Below are 22,587 nucleotides of genomic sequence, written 5' to 3' on the forward strand. Positions count from 1 at the left end.
AGTTAGTATAGATAAGAGACAAAGGCTGAAGATAAAGATGATGGTATTATATGATTTGTCATCTTTTTTTAAAAGAATACACTTCTCCCTGCAAATTCATAGGTTTAGGACTTGCAACTTCAGTTATTCGCGAGTTTCTAAATGCTGACCCATCACTGCCTCCCAGACCTCTCCACACCTTACCTGGTGATCTAGCAGTGAAGCAGAACAGGAGCAATCTTCCTACCAGGGCTGTGGAGTCGGAGTCGAGGAGTCGGAGGAAATTTCGGGTACCTGGAGTCGGAGTCGGAGTCAGAAGTACAAAAAACTGAGAAGTCGGAGTCTGAACATTTATCTACCGACTCCATTTTTGAACTTGGCATACCAATCACTAGCGATTCTTTCAGCTATAGCACCCACTATATACACAGCACAAATGTTGCAAGCAGCTTCTGCGGCCTTAGAACCTTGATTAAAAGCAAAAAGAAGGTGGTGTCGACTTGACATTCCATTTTAACGATCTGAAAATTAACCAGTGCTGTGGAGTCGGAGTCAATTTCAGGTACCTGGAGTCGGAGTCTGAAGTACAATAAACTGAGGAGTCGGAACATTTATCTACTGACTCCACAGCCCTGCTTCTTACTCTCCTGCCCCATGAAGAACTGTGAACAAAAATGGCTGAGACCACAGGAACTCACGGCAGCCACTTTTGTTCACAGCTCTGCATGGGGCAGAAATGTAGGAAAATTTCTCCTGCCCCGCTTCACTGCTAGACCACCAGGTAAGGTGTGGAGAGGCCCAGGAGGCAGGAGGGTCAGAGTCAGCCCTAAAGTTATTTGTGATTTTTCCATATTCGTGGGCCGGCTCTGCTCCTAACCCCTGCAAATTTGGAGGGGCAAGTGTACCTCTTAAAAAGATAACTTACCTTTCTCTGAAGACAAAAAAGGTCAAGTCACATGCGTAGGACCCCTTGGTTAAGGATTGTCCTCAGTGAAAAGGTGAGAGGAAAAACAAAACATCCACCAATAGACGAAATTTGTTTTTATTATAGAAAACTCTTCCAATCCCCACATATTTTTCATTAAAAAAAACAAAAACCAACAACCAAAAATCACTCCCTTCCCCAAGTAAGAGCATTTCCCCATTGCTAGCCGAGCTTCATTGGCTGCCAGTGGTCTGAAGAATTCAATTTAAGATCTTGGTATTAATACTAATTAGTATATAAAGCCTTGCACCAAACTCTGCTGAAAATAATGGCCACTTTACTGGTTTCATATGTGGCCTCGTTCTTTGAGGTCTCCATCTAAGCAATTATTGGTTGTGCCTTTAGTGTAGTCTTTAGAGTCTGTTAGGGTTTAATACAAAACAGTATTTTAGCGTAGATTAGTGTTTTAGGTTGCATTTCAGGGCATAATATCAGATTAGGGCACAAACAACTGTTGAGGAAAGGCTCTGGTGTTAATTTAATTACCTCTCGTCCACCACAAGACAGAGCTTTTTGATTTATAGGCTCTTTAGCCAACCAGGAATAGGGCATTACTTTGGTAGGATTTTTCTGCCCTTTCTTTATTCTTCCAGGTGTAAGTACTTCTGCACCACAGTATGGCTGGGAAACATCATATCACCAAAGCTGCTACTCAGGTTACAACTTCTGTCTCTGTCTCAGAAAATGTTACCCAGTCAGAGGGAGTGGCTCCATGTGCAAGCTGTCTTCAGCTTGAATCTCTCATAAATGAAGTAAAGGAACAGAGAGAGGAGATGGCAAGACTTAAAAGCATCCGTGAGAATGAGAAGTACATTGATGAAATGGTTCATGAAGCGTCAAAGATTTCCAGCAGCGGGGAAGAAGAGGCTGTGCTGAGGAAAGATAGCTGGACTCAGATTATGATTGGTACTGTGACTCCCCCCAACCTTGAACTGGTATGCTGTCCTGGAAGTGGAGATGAGAGCATCCCAAGGAGAGGAAGGACCAAAGCTTAAAATCTCAAAAATTATTGGATCCGTGACCACTAGGAGGTGTAAGGTAGTAGTAGTTGGCGATTCCCTTCTGAGGGGTACAGAAGCATCCATCTGCAGATCAGACATGATGTCATGAGAGGTATGCTGTCTGCCTGGTGCCAAAGTCCAAGATGTTACGGAGAGCTTGCTGAGACTCATCAAGCCTGATGACTATTATCTGAAGCTGCTCATCCACGTTGGCACTAACAATACTACCAGGTACCCCTGCGAAAGTATCAAAAGCGACTTTGTGGCTCTGGAAGAGAAGGTGAAGCAGTCAGGTGTCCAGGTGGTATTCTCGTCCATCCTCCCTGTCAAGGGTAAAGGCCAGGGCAGAGAAGCTCGCATCCTGGAGATGACTGTGTGGCTACGAGGATGGTGTCATCGAGAGTGTTTTGGCTACCTGGACCATGGCATGATTTTCCAAGGGCTGCTGAGCAGGGATGGTGTGCATCTATCAAAGAAGGGAATAAGTATCTTCGGCAGCAGGCTGGCTAATCTACTGAAGAGGGCTTTAAACTAAAAGTGATGGAGCAGGGTGATCAAAGCCCCCAAGTGAGTACAAGCCCTCGGGTAAGTAAATCAATGAATACCTCTACACCAGTGGTCTCAAACTCGTGGCCCAGGGGCCACATGTGACCCGCCAGGTACTATTTTGAGGCACTCGGTATGTTTATCATAATCACAAAAGTAAAATAAAAGTTTCTTGATCATGTGTCTCTTTTGCTATAAATTACAATATTATTATTAAGACAGCCAAAAGGAAAGATTTATAAACTATAAAGAGTTTTACCTCATGAAAAATTGTCATTTCTTTAATAAGACATTAATTATTTTTTCTGAGGCTCTCCAAGTACCTACAAATCCAAAGGGTTTGAGTTTGAGACCACTGCTCTACACAGATGGGAAAAGGGGGCAATGTCTGGAAAGCAGTATATACTAATGCTCAAAACATGGGAACCAAGATTCTGGATTTAGAAGCTGTGATGGAAGAAGGTGAGTTGCATATAATGGCGATCACAGAGACCCATTACTAGGATGTAGTTATACCGAGCTAAATCCGTTCAGGAAAGACAGGGTAGGGTGGGAAGAAAAGGAGGGGGAGTAGCGTTATATGTTGAAAATCATATTAAAGCCACAAGTTGCAGGATCTGCAGGGCAAGGAAGAGGCACTGTGGATTAATTTGGAAAGAGGGAATGGTGAATATATTTACATTGGTGTGATAAACAGATCAAGAAGAGGAAAGATTTAATAATAGACAATCAAAATATATCTAAAAAAAGGGAAGTTTTTTACTAATCGGTGATTTTAACATGCAGGATGTTGATTGGAGTATCCATATTGCAGGATCTTCTAGAAGTAAGGAGATCCTGGATTCTCTACAAGAAGAACTGTTCCAGCAGTTGGTAATGAAACCCATGCGGGATGGGGTCATACTGGACTTAGTGCTTACAAAGGGGAAAGTGTTTCTGATGTTACAGTGGGTGATCATCTGGCATCCAGTGTTCACTACATGGCACGATTTAATATTAAGATTCTAGACTTTTTAAAAAAACTAAATTTGTTCAGATGGGGGATTACACCAAGAAATTGTTCCTGAATGGGAACGTCTAGGAGTGGAAATGCAGTGGGCAAAAGTGAAAGGCGTAATTGTAAGAGCGACAAACCTTTTTGTAAGGCAAGTAAGTATAAGTAAGAGGGAAGAAAGGCGCTGAGAAGGTAAGGAATAAGAAGTTAGCTTTCATAAACTACATAAGATCACAGAAAGAGGAAGACAGGCAAAAATATTTGGAAAAGTTAAGAGACTCTGGTTGTATAGTCAGGAAAGAAAAGATGCAAATAAAAGAAAAAAATAGCTGACACGGTAAAATGGGGAGACAAGACCTTTTTTTAGATATATTAGTGATAGGAAGAAGTACAAAAGTGGCATTGTGATACTCAAAGGTGAAGGGGAGAAATATGTAGAACCTGATAAAGAAAATATTGAATTGCTTAACAAATATTTCTGTTCTGTGTTCACAGCTGAAGCGCCAGGAGTGGGGCCGCAGAAGACAAACAAGAATGGGATGGCGGAATGGTAGAACCTGATCTATTTTCAGAGGGTTGTGTTCGTGTGGAGCTAGCTAAAAATAAAGGTAGACAAAGCAATTGGGCCGGATGGTGTATATCCATTGGTGCTGATGGCTCCACTGACTGACCTTTTCTAGAGTCGGGAGTGGTACTGGAGGGCTGGAGAAGGGCGGATGTGGTCCCTCTCCACAAAAGTGAAGTAAGGAAGAAGTAGGGAATTACAGGCCATTAAGTATGACTTCTATGGTGAGCAAATTAATGGAAATGCTTTTTCAAACAAGAGAATGGTGAAGTTTCTGGAATCCTGTGGATTACAGAACAGGAGGCAACATGGTTTCACTAGAGGTGGGTTTTGTCAGACAAATCTGATCAATTTCTTTGACTGGGTGATCAGAGAATTGGATAGAGGGAGTGTGCAAACTGTGTTGTATTTAGATTTTAGCAAAGCCTTTGATAGTGTTCCACACAGACGTCTAATAAATAAACTGAGCTCCCTCGGGATGGGCCCCAAAGTGATGGACTGGGTCAAGAACTGGTTGAGTGGAAGGTGACAGAGGGTAGTGATCAGTGGAGATTGCTTTGAGGAAAGGGATGTTACCAGTGGTGGGCCTCAATGTTCTGTTATTGGGCCTGTTCTTTTTAACATTTTTATAAATGATACTGCTGAAGGGCTGTCGGGTAAGATTTTCCTCTTTGCAGATGATACCAAAATCTGCAATAGAGTGTGAATAGCATGAAGAAAGCCCTGGCGAAGCTTGAAGAATGGTCTGAAATTTGGCAGCTAAAATTTAATGCTAAGAAATGAAAGGTCATGCATTTGGGATGTAAAAACCTGAGGATACAGTAGAGTTTAGGAGGTGAAGAAAATATGTGCACGACAGTATTTGATAAGCTTAAGATGGCCCAACATGTTGAAAAGGTGACGGCGAAAGCTAGAAGGATGCTAGGGTGCATAGGGAAAAGTAGGAAAAAGGAGGTATTGATGCCCCTCTATAAGACTTTGATGAGACCTCATTTAGAATATTGTGTACAATTCTGGAGGCCACACCTTCCAAAAGATATAAAAAGGATGGAGTCGGTCCAGAGGAAGGCTACTAAAATGGTGCGTGGTCTTCGTCATAAGGCATATGGGGTAGACCTAAAGATCTCAATCTATATACTTTGGAGGAAAGGCAGCAGAGGGGAGATATGATAGAGACATTTAAATACCCACATGATGTAAATGTGCATGAGTCAAATCTCTTTCATTTGAAAGGAAGCTCTGGAATGAGAGGGCATAGGATGAAGGCAAGATGTGATAGGCTCAGGAGTAATTTAAGGAAATACTTTTTTTTCTTTTTTTTTTTACAGAAAGGGTGGTAGATGCATGGAAGAGGTGGTGGAGAGAGAATGTGTCTGAATTCAAGAAAGCCTGGGATAGTCACGAGGCGCTTGTACATTCCCCAATGTGTGACATGTTTGTTTCTCTCATTTATTTATACAAGTATATAAGTGCTTATATCCCTTAAATCTGACTAGCCTGAAAAATTTCAGACCTGAAACTGTCATTTCTGTTTGAGACAGTACTCAGTAAGCAGGCGAGTTGTATGAAGTACACCTATTTATAAGAAAGATGATTATCCAAGTAAGAACTTAATCTTTCTTTCTAGTTCAATAGGTGTGCCATTCTGGACAAGTGGGACGACCAAAGCAGTCCCTGGTGGGATGATCTGAAGGCCGCATCCGTTCTTGCTACTACATCCACTCTGTAGAACTTTGTAAAAGTATGAACAGTGGACCCGGTGGCCGCCCTACAGATCTCCTCAGGTGGAATTGTACGGGACTTTCCCCTTGAAAAAGGAACTATCCTCATTGAATGTGCTCTCAAATCTATCGGCAGCTGTTTCCCACAAGTAATGTAAGTTGATTCAATGGCTAAGTGAGTCCATCTAAAGATAGTAGCTTTAGACACTGGTTGCCCAGTTTAGCTTGAAACTCATTAGTGATCTTGAGATACCAAAGTATTACTCTTCACACATCCAGCAACCTTGGAACTTTGTCTTCCCTCCGATCCTGTAGAGTGGAATGCTGGCAGATGACGTGGAAAACTGAAACTACCTTTGGCAAAAAGGAAGGAACTGTGCACATGAAAACCCCTACGTCCGAAGTCTTGAGAAAAGATTCTCTGCAGGAAAGTGTCTGCAATTCAAGTTTCTTTAAAATTTCTTATACCGCCTAATCAAACCTTCTAGGCGGTGTACAAAAATGTTAAAACCGTCTATTAACTATTCTTGCTAATGTGATAGCTACTAAGAAAGCTGTCTTCACTGATATGTCCATCAAAGATGCCTGCTATAAAGGCTCATACGGGGTCTTGGTCAGACCTCATAGTATAATGTTAATATTCCATGACAGAACGGGCTCACGAACAGACAGATGCAACCTGAGAGCTCCCTGCAAGAAGCTGGCTATATCTGGATGAGAGGCCCGGGAGACATTCACTCGAGCAATGAAACACAAGATACCTACCATTGTACTCTGAGAAAACTGCTAGCCCCTTTTCGAGTCCTGCTTGGAAAAACGCTAGCACCACTGAGATTGGAGCTCACAGCAGTTCCACCTTGTCTTTAACTCACCAGTGTTGAAACATCTCTCAGTATACACTGAGTCCGTGGTTGGCTTCTTGGCTCTAAGAAGAGTAGCAATAACTACCTCTGAATATCACCTGGGTTCTAACTCCGCGCACTTAAGAACCATGCCATAAGAGCAAAGTGTTCTAGTTCTTCTAGACCAACTAGTCCTTGAGTCAGTAGCTCAGGATATACTGTGAACCAGAGACACATGTCCCTCTGTTGGATCAGATCTGCATACCAAGGCTGTCGTGGCCAATCTAGGGCTACTAAAACTACCACCCCTGGGTTTGCAATCCTAGGGATTACTCAGCCTATCATTGGCCAAAGAGGAAACATGTACAATAGATACCTTTCTGGCCACAGTTGACCTAAATCATCAATTCTGGTGCTGGCGGACTCGTATCTGTTAAAATGAGCCACTTTCTTGTTGGCTGCCATGGCCATCAAATTAAATGTTGGATGACCAAAGCATTGCTTGCTTTGGAAGGCTTCCAGAGACAACCACTCTCCTGTCTGCTGAGAAAATTGGCTTACATGTTGTTGACTCTCATCCATCACCCTTGAACCAGATGACCATTACAATGGTCTTCCCTGCCTTACAGGCTGGCATCTGTTATCAGAATATCCCACAAGTCCAGCCGAAGGGGCATGCCCTTCAATAGCGATTGTGGTTGAAGCCATGCTTCCACTGTACAAAGCAGTGGCATCTGGAGCAAATCTTTTTGAAAAGACCAATGGGTCAAAAGAGAGTCCTACAGTAGATGCATGTGTGGCTTGGCCCATATTGTCATGGATCCTAGAACTTGAAGATAATGCCACATCGTAGGGGCTACCATGACCAGGATATCGGCTATTTGCTTGCAAATCTTTTGATTAAGTGCCACTGGAAGATTGACATGGTCTTCTATCATGTTGAACAGAACTCCCAAATACTCAAGAGACTGGATTGGTACCAGGTGCCTCCTTCAAAAAATTATGATCTATACCAGGTTCTTTAAGAGCTGCATCACTTGTGATACTTGCTTTCTCTCCCTCATCTTGGGTCGGGGCTCTGATCAGCCAATCGTCCAGGTATGGATGCACCTGTAACCCAGCTTTGAAGAGGTGCACCGCTATGGTGAATGTGCGAGATGCTGTTGCCAATCCAAAGGGAACTGATAATGTCTCTGCAGCAAGTGGAATCTTAAAAACTTCTTGCGCTACGGAAAAGTGGAAATGTGCAGATAGGCCTCTGTCAAATCAAGGGAAGCCAGGAATTCAGTCTGTGCTACAGCTGTAGTGACCAACCAAACAGTTTCCATGCAGAATCGTGGGACTCTCAGAGCCGCGCTGATGGACTTGAGGTCTAGAAAAGGCCTCCAATCGTCCAATCCTTTCTTAGGCACTAAAAGTATAATTTATTTATATGCCGCCTATCAATGGAGGTTGCCTAAGCAGTTTACATTCAGGTACTCAAGCATGTTTTCCTATCTTTCCTAGCTGTAACTCTAACCACTAGGCCACTCCTTCCAATTCTTTGGGTGTAACGGACTCTATGGCTTGAAATGTCCAACAGACATTGCACTGTAGAACTTTGTTCACTTTCGCTGGCCTGCTTGCTGGGGAGTTTACAAACAAGTCTGGTAAAAGATGGGCAAAATTGAATTTGTAGATCTCTCAAATTATATCTAGCACCCATCTGCTATAGTCATTTGTTAAAAAGCCACCACATAGTCCAACAGACTTTGCTCATGACCCTGATGATATCACAGAGGGCATCAGCTGTATGATCCATCCCTGCTACTATATGTGAGGAGAAAGGGCCATCATCCTGAGAGAGTCCAATGGAAACTGGTATAACAGGCATGCGCCACAAATGAGGCCATTGCTGCTACTTTAATTCCCAAGGCCAAGGCCTCTGTCTAAGAAACACATCCACTCTATCCTGCGCATCCTTCATAACTACACCTCCCTCCTGAGCCACATGGGAAGGTGAAACATCAAAAGTAGAGGAAAACAGGAGTTTTCAGTGTACTGGGGATTCTCCCCCCAACGGGAGTGCTAGCACTTGTAACTGTAGTCGGGAAAGAGGGGGGGTTTCCCCCTCAGAGCGTAAAAGACTTTAAATAGGGTGAACTGGCGATGCGCATATGTCGGCACGTTTTTGTCAGCGTGACTTTGTCCGCTGTGCTTTTAATGGTGTACCACCAGGGAGTCCACTTTGGGCTGTGCATACAATTGATGACATTCCTGAGCCGTGGGATATAACCTGGACATGAAAGCCACCTTTAAGGGACTTTCAGAAGCATCAAAAAGCTCTGTGGCAAGGACATTAATGTCAAGATGCCAGGAAAAGGCTGTAAGCTGAGACCTCGCATCATCCATGACTGAACACTATACAGTAAAGATGGAAGGGGATTCTAGATTTAGCTCCTTTAAGGATTCTGCAATAATCTCCAACAGCGCACAGATGGGTCCTCTCCTTAGGTTCTACCACCGCCTCCTGACTACCAATCCCTAAGCTGCACCCCCCCACCCAAGTCTCTCAACCAGTAAAGGCATAGACCCAGACTCCCCATCTTCTGAATCTTTTTCACATTGGTCTTCTGTGTCTTGAACAGTACGGGGGAGCGTATTCAAAGGGAAAACCCTGTTGCAAGATCTCTGGGGAGTCTCCAGGCAGCGCAGGAGAATCTTGGCAGCTTTGATACTCACAAAATCAGGAGTGAAACCCTGATGAGTCATCCCGAGACCCCCTTAGGGGACTCCACCTTTATTCCTCTTGGGCTCTGTGAAATCTACGCCCCTGCATTTTGCCAAGTCGTAGTCCTGGAGTTCTGAAAGGGATTTTGCCCCCCTGTGACCCCTGGTGGCTCCCCAGTCCAAAGACTTCAGAGGGGACTAACCCAAGGCTCCCCCTCCCCCATGTGTTCTGTGACACATGGATGCTTCTCAGCCAACCATCCAGGGCAAATCTGGCATGATATGGGGGTCTGAGAAGTTCATTACCATTGATTTTAAGGTCAAACGAAATTTGAGGTGGATGGAGGACTTAAAATAAAATCAGGAAATCCAAGATGGCTCCAAAAAACAAACAAACAAGCAACGGCCAAACTAAAACCCAAAATTATTACAAAAGGGTTTCTGGAGGAGGGGGACCCTCAGAGCAACCTTGGAAACTTAGTTTTCAGACCTCCCCCCCCCAAAAAAAAAAGACTGTAAGAGTTTGTACTCACTGTGGCTTGCTATGCTGTAAAGGTACCTCAGCCTGCTTCAGCTGATGTGTGTAGCTGGACCTTGAAGAAGGATATCTTGCTCTGGCAGGCAGTCTGAAATATTCAGGCTGCCAGCCGGAGCAAGATGGACCTCAATTCCCACCGAACCACGCACGTGAAGGGGAGAGGCAACATGCAGCTGGCATCCTGAAAGTCCCCCACAAGGACCATTACAGGTGCCAAATTATTCTACGCTCAAGCTCCTGAAAAAAATCAGAGGGCAAGCTAGCTTTGAAGGGAATGGTCCCAGAGTTCCTAAAATATTAAACAGGCTGACTAACAGGTACCACAGAGGGTTTTGCCTGCCAGTTATGGACTCCACGTCTGCTTCTTCTCCCAGGCAGAGGTAACCCAGTAATACTGCCAACTCTGAAGCACCAAAAGCTCCAAAATTTGAAAGAGAAAATGGAAAAAGTTTTAAACAGAACAGATCAGACACACATCTTACTACAAGTGTACAGAAGGAAAAACTGAAGGGGTCAGCACACTCCATTAAGAAAGGAAACGGAGCTGAAAACTGTGATACCTTCTGCAAAGCATGTGGGTTTGGATTCACCACCCACTTGTCCAGAATGACACACCTATTGCAGTAGAAACTGAGTTAAGGAAAACCTTTATGAACTGAAAACAAAATGCAAATAGCTACAGAGCTGAAAATCTTGCCCAAAATTGTAAATGGACAAAAACGATGGCAGCTATAGGACCATCCTGTACATAAAGCTCTGAAATTTGCCATTTGTGGGGTTATGATATCCACTTGTAACTGATCTGCTTTTCTTCAGAGAACATTAAAGGACAAATTTATTTTATCATAGTATATTAAAAATTAAAGATCTTCACTTTTAAATGAATGCGGTGTTCCAATCACAAACTTATATGAAAAGTCAGTATTGATTTTATAATAATAGTCTGCGTTCAAACATTTTTACTGAATTAACAAATCTTTGTACATACAATTCCCATGTAATGAACATGGTGTTATCCTACCATACAAGTTATCTATTAAATAACTACTTTTATAGCCCGTTACATTAACGGGTGCTAGAATATATATGTGTGTGTGTGTGGTTTTATTTCTTTCTCTCTCTTAGCCAGGTGCTAGAATAGATGTGTGTGTCTTTCTTTCTCTCTCTCTTTGGCTGCTTTCTGTCTCTCTCTTTACTCGGTTGTCCACCATCACCCCTTGCCTGTTCCATCTGTCCAGCAGTAGGCCTTCTCCCTTCCTTTTACCTTCCCCTGTCCAGCAGCACTCCTTACCTCCTCCCCCTGTCCAGCAGCACTTCTTCCCTGCTCCCCAGTCCCTTTTCCCTGCTCCCCCTGTCCAGCAGCACTCCTTACTTTCTCCCTCTGACCCTCTTCCCTGCTCCCTGTCCAGCAGCACTCCTTAATTTCTCCCCCAACCCTCTTACCTGCTCCCCCTGTCCTTCTTCCCTGCTCCCCCTGTCCAGCAGCAATTCTTCCCTGCTTCTCAGTCCCTCTTCCCTGCTCCCCCTGTCCAGCAGCACTTCTTACCTGCTCCTCTGTTCCTCTTCCCTGCTCCCCCTGTCCAGCAGCACTCCTTACTTTCTCCCCCTGACCCTCTTACCTGCTCCCCCTGTCCAGCAGCACTCCTTACTTTCTCTCCCTGACCCTCTTCCCTGCTCCCCCTGTCCAGCAGCACTCCTTAATTTCTCCCCCTGACCCTCTTACCTGCTCCCCCTGTCCTTCTTCCCTAATCCCCCTGTCCAGCAGCAATTCTTCCCTGCTCCCCAGTCCCTCTTCCCTGCTCCCCCTGTCCAGCAGCACTTCTTACCTGCTCCTCTGTTCCTCTTCCCTGCTCCCCCTGTCCAGCAGCACTCCTTACCTGCTCCTCTGTTCCTCTTCCCTGCTCCCCCTGTCCAGCAGCACTCCTTACTTTCTCCCCCTGACCCTCTTACCTGCTCCCCCTGTCCAGCACCACTCCTTACTTTCTCCCCCTGACCCTCTTACCTGCTCCCCCTGTCCTTCTTCCCTAATCCCCCTGTCCAGCAGCAATTCTTCCCTGCTCCCCAGTCCCTCTTCCCTGCTCCCCCTGTCCAGCAGCACTTCTTACCTGCTCCTCTGTTCCTCTTCCCTGCTCCCCCTGTCCAGCAGCACTCCTTACCTGCTCCTCTGTTCCTCTTCCCTGCTCCCCCTGTCCAGCAGCACTCCTTACTTTCTCCCCCTGACCCTCTTACCTGCTCCCTCTGTCCAGCAGCACTCCTTACTTTCTCCCCCTGACCCTCTTACCTGCTCCCCCTGTCCAGCACCACTCCTTACTTTCTCCCCCTGACCCTCTTACCTGCTCCCCCTGTCCAGCATGCGGCTTCTCTTCTTTAAAACAGCCTACCGGCTGTAAGGAACCTCGCAGGCCGCTCTGAGGCACGGTGACTTTTCGTGTGCAGCACTCTCCACACACTGCTTCGGGGCCGTGTACTGCCCTGATTTACTCTGGCACGTCCCTGATGACATCATCAGAGACGCGGCAGAGCAAATCAGGGCAGTAGAAGGCCCCGAAGCAGCGTGTGGAGAGTGCTGCACACGCTGCTTGAATCGGCGTTTGGATTGGGGCCCGCGAAGAAAATATCAGCTGGACTTTTTTTTTGCGCTTCCCTTCCCGCCCCTTGAGGTGCGCCGCGGCTCCTCTCAATCCCCGCCAGCATCGGAAGCCTTCTCCGACGCTGGTGCGGCTCTTGAGAGGAGTCGACAGGAGAGCAGGATGTCCAGCGCTTGGGTCCAGTCCTTCCGCTGTGGAGGCGATTGTTGGCTGGCTGCGGTCTCGCACTTGCGACGCGTGTCTGGTGACGCATTAAGCTGGCACAGCGCGACAGAACAGGGATCAGGGAACACACGTCGCAAGTGCGCATGCGCGGGCTACCATTTTATTATTATAGATGCTGCACTTACTGGTATGCTTAGCCAAGATTCCACATTTCCTATATTTCTACTTTGGCTATAAAAATGTTATATCTGTGTTTCAAAACATGCTATATTCCATCAGGTATGTATCTCTAGAAAGGAATAAATCCTTCATAATAATCTTAAACAAAAAAACCCTTTGTATTCATCTGAAAGATCAATACGTTAACAAAATAACTCTGATCATTTTGAAACTTCAGGTGGGGAGAGGGGCTCATCCTGGTTCCATAAGTTACTCTGTATAAAATGAGTGAAACCTGATAAGGGTAGAGTGACTTTCCAATATGATAAAGTTGAAAACAACTATGAATATACTCATGCATATGCATAACTTTCACGTCATCCCTTTTTTTTTTTTTTTTAATGGGTGGGTTTAATTTACAATGCTTGGCATATAATAACGAATGCCTGTACACATGTGGAGGACTATTTTCAAAGTGATTTACATAGATAAAGGTTTTTTATTATTCATGTTAACTTACTGCTTGAAAATTACCTTTTAGAAGTCCACATATTGTGAAACAAATTTACTACACTGCATTAATCCTAAGCTGTTTTGGGGTGGTAGATTACAAGTGTAAGTGCCATTTTGAAATCTTTAGGAATTCTTTTCCAGTTAAAAAACTAACCATAGAGAAAAAAAGGTGCAAGTGACAGCATGTACTTGTATCCATGGCAAGTTTCAAAGTAAAGGTATTCTGAGACATGGTACAAAGTACATGGGTAAACAAGTACATGCAGTCTTCATCTCAATGAGTGTAGTTTTGGAAAATTGCTAAACAAATTAAGTATCAATTCATTCTCAATACAAAAAAAAACTATAAAATTTTCTTTACCCTCCAGTTTCGAATCCTCTTCAATCTACTAGGTGTTTTCTCCAGTATCTGCAGAAATTCATGTGTTAGTTCTGGAAAGAAAAACCTCTTTCAGATTCTGAGGCATTAGCAGCTTCCTATATACAGTATTCACCAAAGTACATGCTATGATTCATGCATCAGCAAAACAGTTCTAAATAAAGAAGTTAGAAACAAACTTGTTCTAAACAGCCTTGGCTGCATGTCTCCATATATAGCCTGAAATGAGACAAATTATTCACAGTGCCAACATCACAGGCATCAACATTTAGCCACCATTGATCCAAATGCTCTTAATTCCCCCCACCCCCCTCTCAAGCTTCTATAACAGGGGTGCTAACACTTTTTGGGCTTGTGAGCTACATTTAAAATGACCAAGTCATAATGATCTACCAACAATGAAATAATAAAAAAAAAACCCACAAAGCACACTGAAAGGCAGAGAAAATGTTAATTATCATTCATATTCCAGGGGTTTTTCAAAGAGATCACGGCAGATGACTCTATACAATGTCACCTCAGTAACAACCATACAAAAATAGAAAAATATACCCCCCTTTCTTTTTACTAAACCGCGATAGCAGTTTTTAGCACATGGAGTTGCGCTGAATGCTCCGCGTTGCTCTCGATGCTCATAGGATCCCTGTGCTAAAAACCGCTATTGCGGTTTAGTAAAAGGGAGCCATAGTGCAAAATATAGACAGCAGATATAAATTCTCAAAACAGACACATTTTGATCACTAAATTTAAAATAAAATCATTTATCCTACCTTTTTTGTTTGGTGATTTCACGAATCTCTGGTTGCACTTTCTTCTTCCGACTGTACATCCAATCTTTCTTCCCTTCTTTCAGCCTCCTGTATGTTTCCTCTCCTCCAAACCTCATTCTCTCCCCCAACTTTTTCATTCTGTCTCCCTGCCTCCCTTTCTTTCTGTCTCCCTGCCTGCCCCCTTTCTTTCTTTCTCCCTGCCCTCCCCCAAGCCACTCGGTTTGCCGCCACCGCCATCGGGAAATAGACCCCAAGCCACTGCCACCCCAAGCTCTCCCTGCAGAAGCATCGCGCTGACCAGCATTCCGCTCCCCGACGTCAATTCTGACATAGGAGAGTAAGTTCCGGGCCAACCAGGCATTTCCCCCATTCCATCCAGCCCGAGCCCCATCTCTCCTTGATCCAGCATTTCCCTTCTGTGTCTGTCAGAATTACCATTCCACCTATTTTCCAGCATCACCCTTCTTTGTGTCCATCTCACCTATATCCCTATCTCACCACTTTTTCAGAATCATTTGTCTCTGTCCTTGTCTTTACCCCATGTTCACCATTTGCCCTTTCAATGTCTTTATCTCCCCCCCTTTCTCAGCATTACTTCTATGTTTCTATTTCACCTCCTCTTTTTCAGCACTACCTCCCTTCAGCATTGCTCCCTCTTTGTGTCCCTATCTCCTCTCCTCCTTTTCAACATTGCTCCATCTGTATCCCCATTAACCCTCCATTTCAGTATTATTCCTTCTGTGTGCCAATCTAGCTTCTTTCATCATTGCCTCCCTCTGTAAACCCATGTAACCCCTTTTCAAGATTTCTCCCTCTGTGTTAAACCACCACCACCCCTGCTTTCAGCATGTCCCCTCTGTATCTCTATCCTTATTCAGTAGGTCCTGCTTACCCTTTCTCTTCTTTGTGTCACTATCTCATTTTCAGCTTCCCCCACCCCCTTTTCCTTTGTCACTGTACCCTGTAGCCAGAATCTTTCCACCCTCCCTCCACTCCGGCCCAGCCCGGTATGAAATATTTCCTTTTGTTTCCCTCCCCTCTCTCTTTCTTTCTTTCTCTCGTTCTCCTCCCTCACCCATGAGTCCTGCATCTAGCCCTCTCCCTTCCACCTGCATCCAGCCACACACCCTGCCCTGCGGCCCTCTTCAGCAATCCGTCTGCAACGGTGATCAAGACAGGCTGACAACATTGAGGTCTTCCCTCTGCGAGTCCTGCCTTTGTGGAAAAAGGAAGTTGAAACAAGTGGGACTTGCAGAGGGTAGGCCCCGATGTCAGAAGCTTGTGTCCATTGCTGCTGCTGCCGAGTTGCCGAAGAGAGCCGTGGAGCAGGGGGTGTGGCCGGATGCAGGTAGAAGGGAGAGGGCCAGATAGGACGGCTGCTGGAAGAGGTAGAAGCTCCGGAGCATGACACCGACCCTGGCCAGGATGATTTCTTTTTCAGGCTGCTGCCGCCGCCCCCCCCCCCCCAAAATGACAAAAAAACAGACTAATGTGGATGCCCGGCGTCGTCATCTTTGACGTCGGGGAGAGGAAGGCTGATCGGGACGGCAACACGAGTCTATCACGGAGCCTGGGATGGGCTTCGCGATCGACTCACGTTGCTTTCCCGATCTACTGGTCGATCGCGATCGACGTATTGGGCACCCCTGTTCTATAATATAGTTCCTTATTAAATATACCAATTTCATAAATCTTTGCACACACCACTCTCAGTTGGTTATGGGCGAAATACAAATGGTCACATCTCTGTTAAGTTCTTCTATAGCAGGGGTGTCAAAGTCCCTCCTCGAGGGCCGCAATCCAATCGGGTTTTCAGGATTTCCCCAATGAATATGCATTGAAAGCAGTGCATGCACATAGATCTCATGCATATTCATTGGGGAAATCCTGAAAACCCGACTGGATTGCGGCCCTCAAGGAGGGACTTTGAGATCCCTACTACTATGTTTTGAGACCCCTGTAATAGAAGATCTGGTTTAATTTGCACAAGAGGATTGTATTTCATAATTATAATTTACAAGTGGCCATTACTTTTTGCATAAAAAAGGAGTGGGTTGGGGTTTTTTTTTAAGATACAGAAGTAAAAGAAACCAGATCTGCTGCAGCTAATATGGAGCAATGAGAATCATGACTTCCCAATCCTATTAGAGTTTCAGGGGAATTTCCACTAAGAGAGGTACTGAAGTATATGCATACTCCAATAAAAGAGAAAGGCATCAGAGGCTATTCTTTTTGTTCCCAATGTAGAGCAGAACTGAGGGGTTTTGCTGTTGAAATAATCGAGGGGGAAGGAGGTGCTTCTATCAGTAAGATCTTCTGGACAATGAGATACCACTCCTGTGATTCCATTACCCATTTCAGGAGATTGATTTCTTGTTGGATCTCCAGAGACCACTGACCTTGTTTGTGGAGTCTATATATATTATCTCCCGAGCACAAACTGGACTCATCTCATGTCCGGTTTGTCTCCAGTCTGGACTATGAGGGAGAATGCTTTTTGAGACAGGATCTGCCAGCTGAGAAAGTCAACTTGGATGTTCGCTTCACTTGTGGGCTGCTAAGAAGACCTACAAATTAAGTTCTGCCCACTGGAACAACATCTGAGCCTCTAAGTGGAGCGGCATGCTTCTGGTGACCCCCTGTTTGTTTACATAAGCCAGCATGGTGGCATTGTCTGAAAACACCCTGACAAGAAAGACTACAACTGAGCAAGGCCAACTGAATGGCTCTCAGTTCTAGATGATTTATGGACCACTTGCTCTCCAATGAGGACCACTTGCCCTGGAGAGGATGATCGCAGAAGAGCCCCCCCCCCCCCCACCCTCCCAGCTGTAGAGGTTGGTGTCGGTTGTGAGGGTTACCCACGAGTCAATTCTGCCAAGTTCTCCCCTTGGAGCCATTAGTGCAGGCTGTGCTTCACCTCTATAGTCCAGGAGAATGACATTGCGGAGATCATCTGGACAGAAGGGAATGCTGGAGAGGGCGCATATGAGCTCTCACCCAGGACACCACTTCCAAGGAGGTCGCCATTGAGCCCAGAACCTGCATATACTGCCAGGCTGTGGAGCTCAGAAGGACCAAGATAACAAGGGCCTGCGTCATGAACTTCTGTTTGCATGGCTTAGGAAAAAAAACATGATCCTTTGCCATGCCGTGTTGACGTGGTCTTTCAGATACTCCAAACACTGAGTCGACTGAAGATGACTTCCAAAAGTCGACTATCCAGCCCAGATCCTGTAAGAGATTCACCACCTGCTGGACTGCACACTCATAGTCCGTTAGCGAGGGAGCCCTGAGCAGCCAGGTAAGGATGCAACTAGACCCCCAAAAAGCGAAAGTAGACCACTACAACCACCATCACTTTGGCAAAAGGTGCAGAGAGCTGATGCTAAACCAAAGGGGAGTGCCACAAACAAAGTGGCACTGAAGCGTGTGAAATCTCAGATACCTTCTGTGAGACAGAAAGATGGGGATGTGAAGATAAGCTTCTGCCAAATACATAGAGGCAAGGAACCACAACCGCTTTCACAGAGCGGACCATTTCCATGCAAAAGTGGGGTACTTTCAGGGTCTCATTTACAGATTTTAAATCCAGAATGGGTCTCCGATCTTCTGTATCTTTTCTGGGTACTATGAAGTATAAAGAGTATCTGCCTTTATACTTCAGGAACTGGTTCTAAGGCACAGATATCTAAGAATTGTTGCACTGTTGCTCAAACTCTGACCTGCTTCTGTGGCCATCTGGCTGGGAAGTCAAGGAGCCAATAAAATTTGATCCTGTACTCCTTCCCGATAATGTCCAGCACCCAGCAGTCAGACAAGATCTGTTCCCATTTGTCCCTGAAATGCTGACAGCTGTCCTTCAATATGAGGAGGATCGGCCATCCTCCTGGCATCAATGCTGCTTCTTGGAGGCTGAAACACCACAGGAACCCACAAATTGTTGGTGCAGATAACCACCAAATCTCTGTCTGGACCCCTGAAAGGGCCTCTGAGAGGAGTAGCCAGAGGAAAATTGGTGAATTCTCCTAGAAGCATGAAAATTGCTTCCATTGTCTCCGACAGGTCACCAGCTTCTACTATCTGGGAGAGATCTGGGGTGATATCAGCCACACTGGCCATGAGGTCGCCCTTTGTCAAACAGTATCTGCCCTTGAAGGGTAATCTGTTGAGAGTGGCCTTGGAGTTCCAAGTTGCTCACCCACTGTTCAGAGCATCCAGCAGGCTGAAATGGAATAGGTTGAAATCTTACCTAGGACTCTAATGTCGTCCGTCATAAAGAGCATTGGCTATGTAATCCACACCCTGCTTAAACATGTGAGGACAGGAGTCCCCAAACTCCAAGGGACTTGTCCACAGTCTAGTATGGCAGGTGCGCGCCACAAAGCAGCTTCAGCTTTAATATCCAAAGCCTAAACTAAAGACTTCTCTTCAAGACAATCCTCATAAGAAAATAAGAATAGCCTTACTGGGTCAGACCAATGGTCCATCAAGCCCAGTAGTTCATTCTAACGGTGGCCAATTCAGGTCCCTAGTACCTGGCTATAACACAAGGAGTAGCAATAGTCCACGCTACCAATCCAGGGCAAGCAGAGGCTTTCCCCCATGTCTTATGAACTATGGACTTTTCCTCCAGGAACTTGTCCAAACCTTTCTTAAAACCAGCTATGCTATCCGCTCTTACCACAACCTCTAACAATGTGTTCCAGAGCTTAACTATTCTCTTGAGTGAAAAAATATTTCCTCCTATTGGTTTGAAAAGTATTTCCTAGTAACTTCATCAAGTATCCCCTAGTCGTCGTCACTTTTGACAGAGTAAAAAATCGATCCACTTGTACCTGTTCTACTCCACTCAGAATTTTGTAGACTTCAATCATATCTCCCCTCAGCTATCTCTTTTCTAACCTGAAGAGCCCTAACCTTTTTAGTCTTTCCTCATATGAGACGAGTTCAATCCCCTTTATCATCTTGATCGCTCTTCTTTGAACCTTTTCTAGGGTCGCTATATCTATCTTGAGATAAGGAAACCAGAACTGAATGCAATACTCCAGATGAGGTCCACACCATGGAGAGATACAGGGGCATTATAACATTCTTAGTCTTGTTAACCATCCCTGTTTTAATAATTCCTAGCATCCTGTTTGCTTTTTTTGTCTTTGGTGACATCCATATTAGAGAATGACACGGGGAAAAAATCTGTCCCCGTCACTGCACCGTCCCCGGCCCACCATCCTCTGCACCGCCCCGTCACCGCCGTTCCCTTCACCGCCCCGTCACCGTCACCGCCATCCCTTTCACCGCCCCGTCACTGTCCCCGCAGCATCTATATAAGCCTTAGTACTGCAATATTTAGCTTATTCCTTTCTTATAAATCAAAGTTCCTGCTGCTGAACTAGAGAGAGATGTTCAGCTAGCAGGGCTTTGTTTATAAATTTTTATCAACACAACTAATATACTACTTTATCCTAAAGCAAAAAATAAATAAATAAATAAATAGAATTTTTTTTTTCCTACCTTTGTTGTCTGGTTTCTGCTTTCCACATCTTCTCATTCAATTCCTTCCATCCACTGTGTGTCTTCTCTCTGCTTCTTCCATTTGCTGTTACTGTGCCTCTCCCTTCACCCCCTCCCACAATTGGTCTAGCACCAATCTTCTTCCCTCCGCTCCCCCATAGTCTGGCATCTGTCTTCTTCCCTTCCAGCGTCTTCTCCCCACTCTGCCTTCCACATTTCCCTTCAGGGTCTGTTCCTCTCTACCCTCTTTCAATGTCTGTTCTAGTCCTTTCCACCACCACCCTTCCCTCCCTCCTTTACCATCTGTTCCTTTCTACCACCCTTCTTTCATATCTTCTATCAGTCCCCCCACCATCACTAGCAGTCTCTCTTCTCCCTTACCATGAGCAAATAGAACTTCTGAAAATTGTATTGCTGAGGCATTATTTCTACTACGCCTTTTTTTCCAGATGGATAATTACATCAATTTTATAATTCTAACTGTCTGCTCTGATTTCATTCACAATTTGGTTTGTGTTTTGTACCTGAGGATTCAATGATCATTTAACCTTTTCCTGTCTCTTCTGTGATTTCAAGTTGATTCCTTCAATAATGAAGTCTCAAGGCAGTAGCAGTTTTTTATTTTGGGCTCTTTTGACATTGTTTAAGGGATTTCTTGTACATTTGGTGCTGGTCTTCTTTGATGAGGTCACTTCAGAATCTATTTCCAAGGAAGAGAAACTTTTTCCCTTTCACCCCCTCCTTCCTTGTGTGAGCTGGAACACGCGGTCCCTGCAGCCCCCACCCGCACACCGGCTCGATCGTTTAACCAGCTTCCTCTCTCCAGCTCTCCTTAGTTTGCCGGCTTTCTTTTTCGGCGACCGGCACGCTTTCAAAGAGCCGCGCACGTGCGGCTGCTCAAAGTTCAATCTTCTGCTCTGCTGCAACTTCCTGTTTCCGGTTGGGTCAGAGCAGAAGATTGAATACTGAGCAGCCGCGCATGCGCAGCTCTTTTGAAAGCGTTCCGGTCGCCGAAAAAGAAAGCCGGCAAACTGAGGTGAGGTGGAGAGAGGAAGCTGGTTAAACGATCGAGCCGGCATGCAGGTGGATGGGTGGGGGCTGCGGGGACCGCACAATCCTTTATGCCTCACTGCGGTGACAAGACCATTCACCGCTCCACGGGGCGGTGATGGCCTTGTCCCCGTCCCCGCAAAGGCTGCTAATTTTCATTCCCCGTTTTTGGCGGGTTACCCGCGGCTAAATGCGGTAGTCGCAGGTAAACCACCACCGTGTCATTCTCTAATCCATATCCTTTTCTTAGGCGCTAACCCCCCCAAGATGGACCCAAGCATCCGGTAACTGTGATTTGGGTTATTCTGCCCAGTGTGCATTACTTTGCATTTGTCCACATTAAATTTTATCTAGTCTTCAAATTTCCTAAGGTCTACCTGCAATTTTTCACAATCTGCATACGTTTTAACAACTTTGAAAAGTTTAGCATCATCTGCAAATTTAATCACCTCACTCGTCATTCCAATTTCCAGATCATTTATAAATAAGTTAAATAGCATCGGTCCCAGTCCCTGCAGCACTCCACTGTTTACTCTTCTCCATTGAGAAAAATGACCATTTAACCCTAACCTCTGTTTTCTATCCGATAAACAATTCCTAATCCACAACTGAACTTTGCCACCTATCCCATAACTCTTTAATTTTCTCAGGAGTCTCTCATGAGGAACTTTTATCAAAAGCTTCCTGAAAATCTAGATACAGTACATCAACCGGCTCATCTTTATTCACATATTTATTCACACCTTCAAAGAAGTCAAGCAATTTGGTGAGGCAAGATTTCCCTCGGCTGAACCCATCCTGACTCCGTCTCATTAAATCATGTTTGCCTACATGTTCCACAATTTTATTTTTTGTAATTGTTTCCAACATTTTGCCCGCCACTGAAGTCAGGCTTACCGGTCTGTACATAGAAACTTGTTGATTTGGCTTAGTATATATTCCAGATTCACCAAGATTTCTTTCAGTTCCTCTGCATCATCACCCTTGAAAACCATTTCCGGTTCAGGTAGATCTCTTGCATCTTCTTCCATAAAGACCAAAGCAAAGAATTCATTCAGAAAGAGAGTGACTTATCAGGGGGGTCGGTAAATGACTACTACTCGGAGAAGTAGAAGGGCGAATAGACGGATGGAGTGGACTTCAAAGGAGGGAGAGCAGTGAGACTGAGGTGGAAGAAGGGTTACAGCCCAACATCACTTCCACGACCAAGTGGGCAAAGTGTATGTGAGAAAAGGTAGCCTCCATTACACAAGGCAACAGCTAAGGCAGAGTCTTAAAGGCAGATCCATGTCTCAGTTAATACCAGCAGGTAGAGGAGTTTGAGAGATTAAGAGGTCATGGATGAAGACAAGCTTGTTGGAGACAGAGCGGGCATCCCACTTCAAACCGAGTCAATGAAATCGACTACCCCTGCAGATCAGATCCCTTGAAGGACTCCTCAGCTTTAGAAAAACAATACAAACATACCTCTTCTCCTAAAACCCTACCCTTGACCGATGAGATTGGTATTGGTATCATACACTATAACTTTCTATATGTCAATTAGGTATAACTTGTACCTTACACTGT

General features: G+C 45.0%; 1 protein-coding gene across 4 annotated transcripts in view; it reads right to left on the reverse strand.

The window, feature by feature from the left end:
• CCNT2 (cyclin T2) overlaps positions 1–22,587 on the reverse strand; it is a 158,787-nt gene that overhangs the window by 3,509 nt on the left and 132,691 nt on the right. For all 4 annotated transcript variants that reach the window (XM_033946203.1, XM_033946202.1, XM_033946204.1 and 1 more), the window contains one exon: positions 13,667–13,737. In XM_033946203.1, the coding sequence (XP_033802094.1) occupies positions 13,667–13,737 (71 nt within the window). The remainder of the gene's footprint in view (positions 1–13,666; positions 13,738–22,587) is intronic.

Source organism: Geotrypetes seraphini, chromosome 5, assembly GCF_902459505.1.
Source record: "Geotrypetes seraphini chromosome 5, aGeoSer1.1, whole genome shotgun sequence".
Classification (NCBI taxonomy): domain Eukaryota; kingdom Metazoa; phylum Chordata; class Amphibia; order Gymnophiona; family Dermophiidae; genus Geotrypetes; species Geotrypetes seraphini.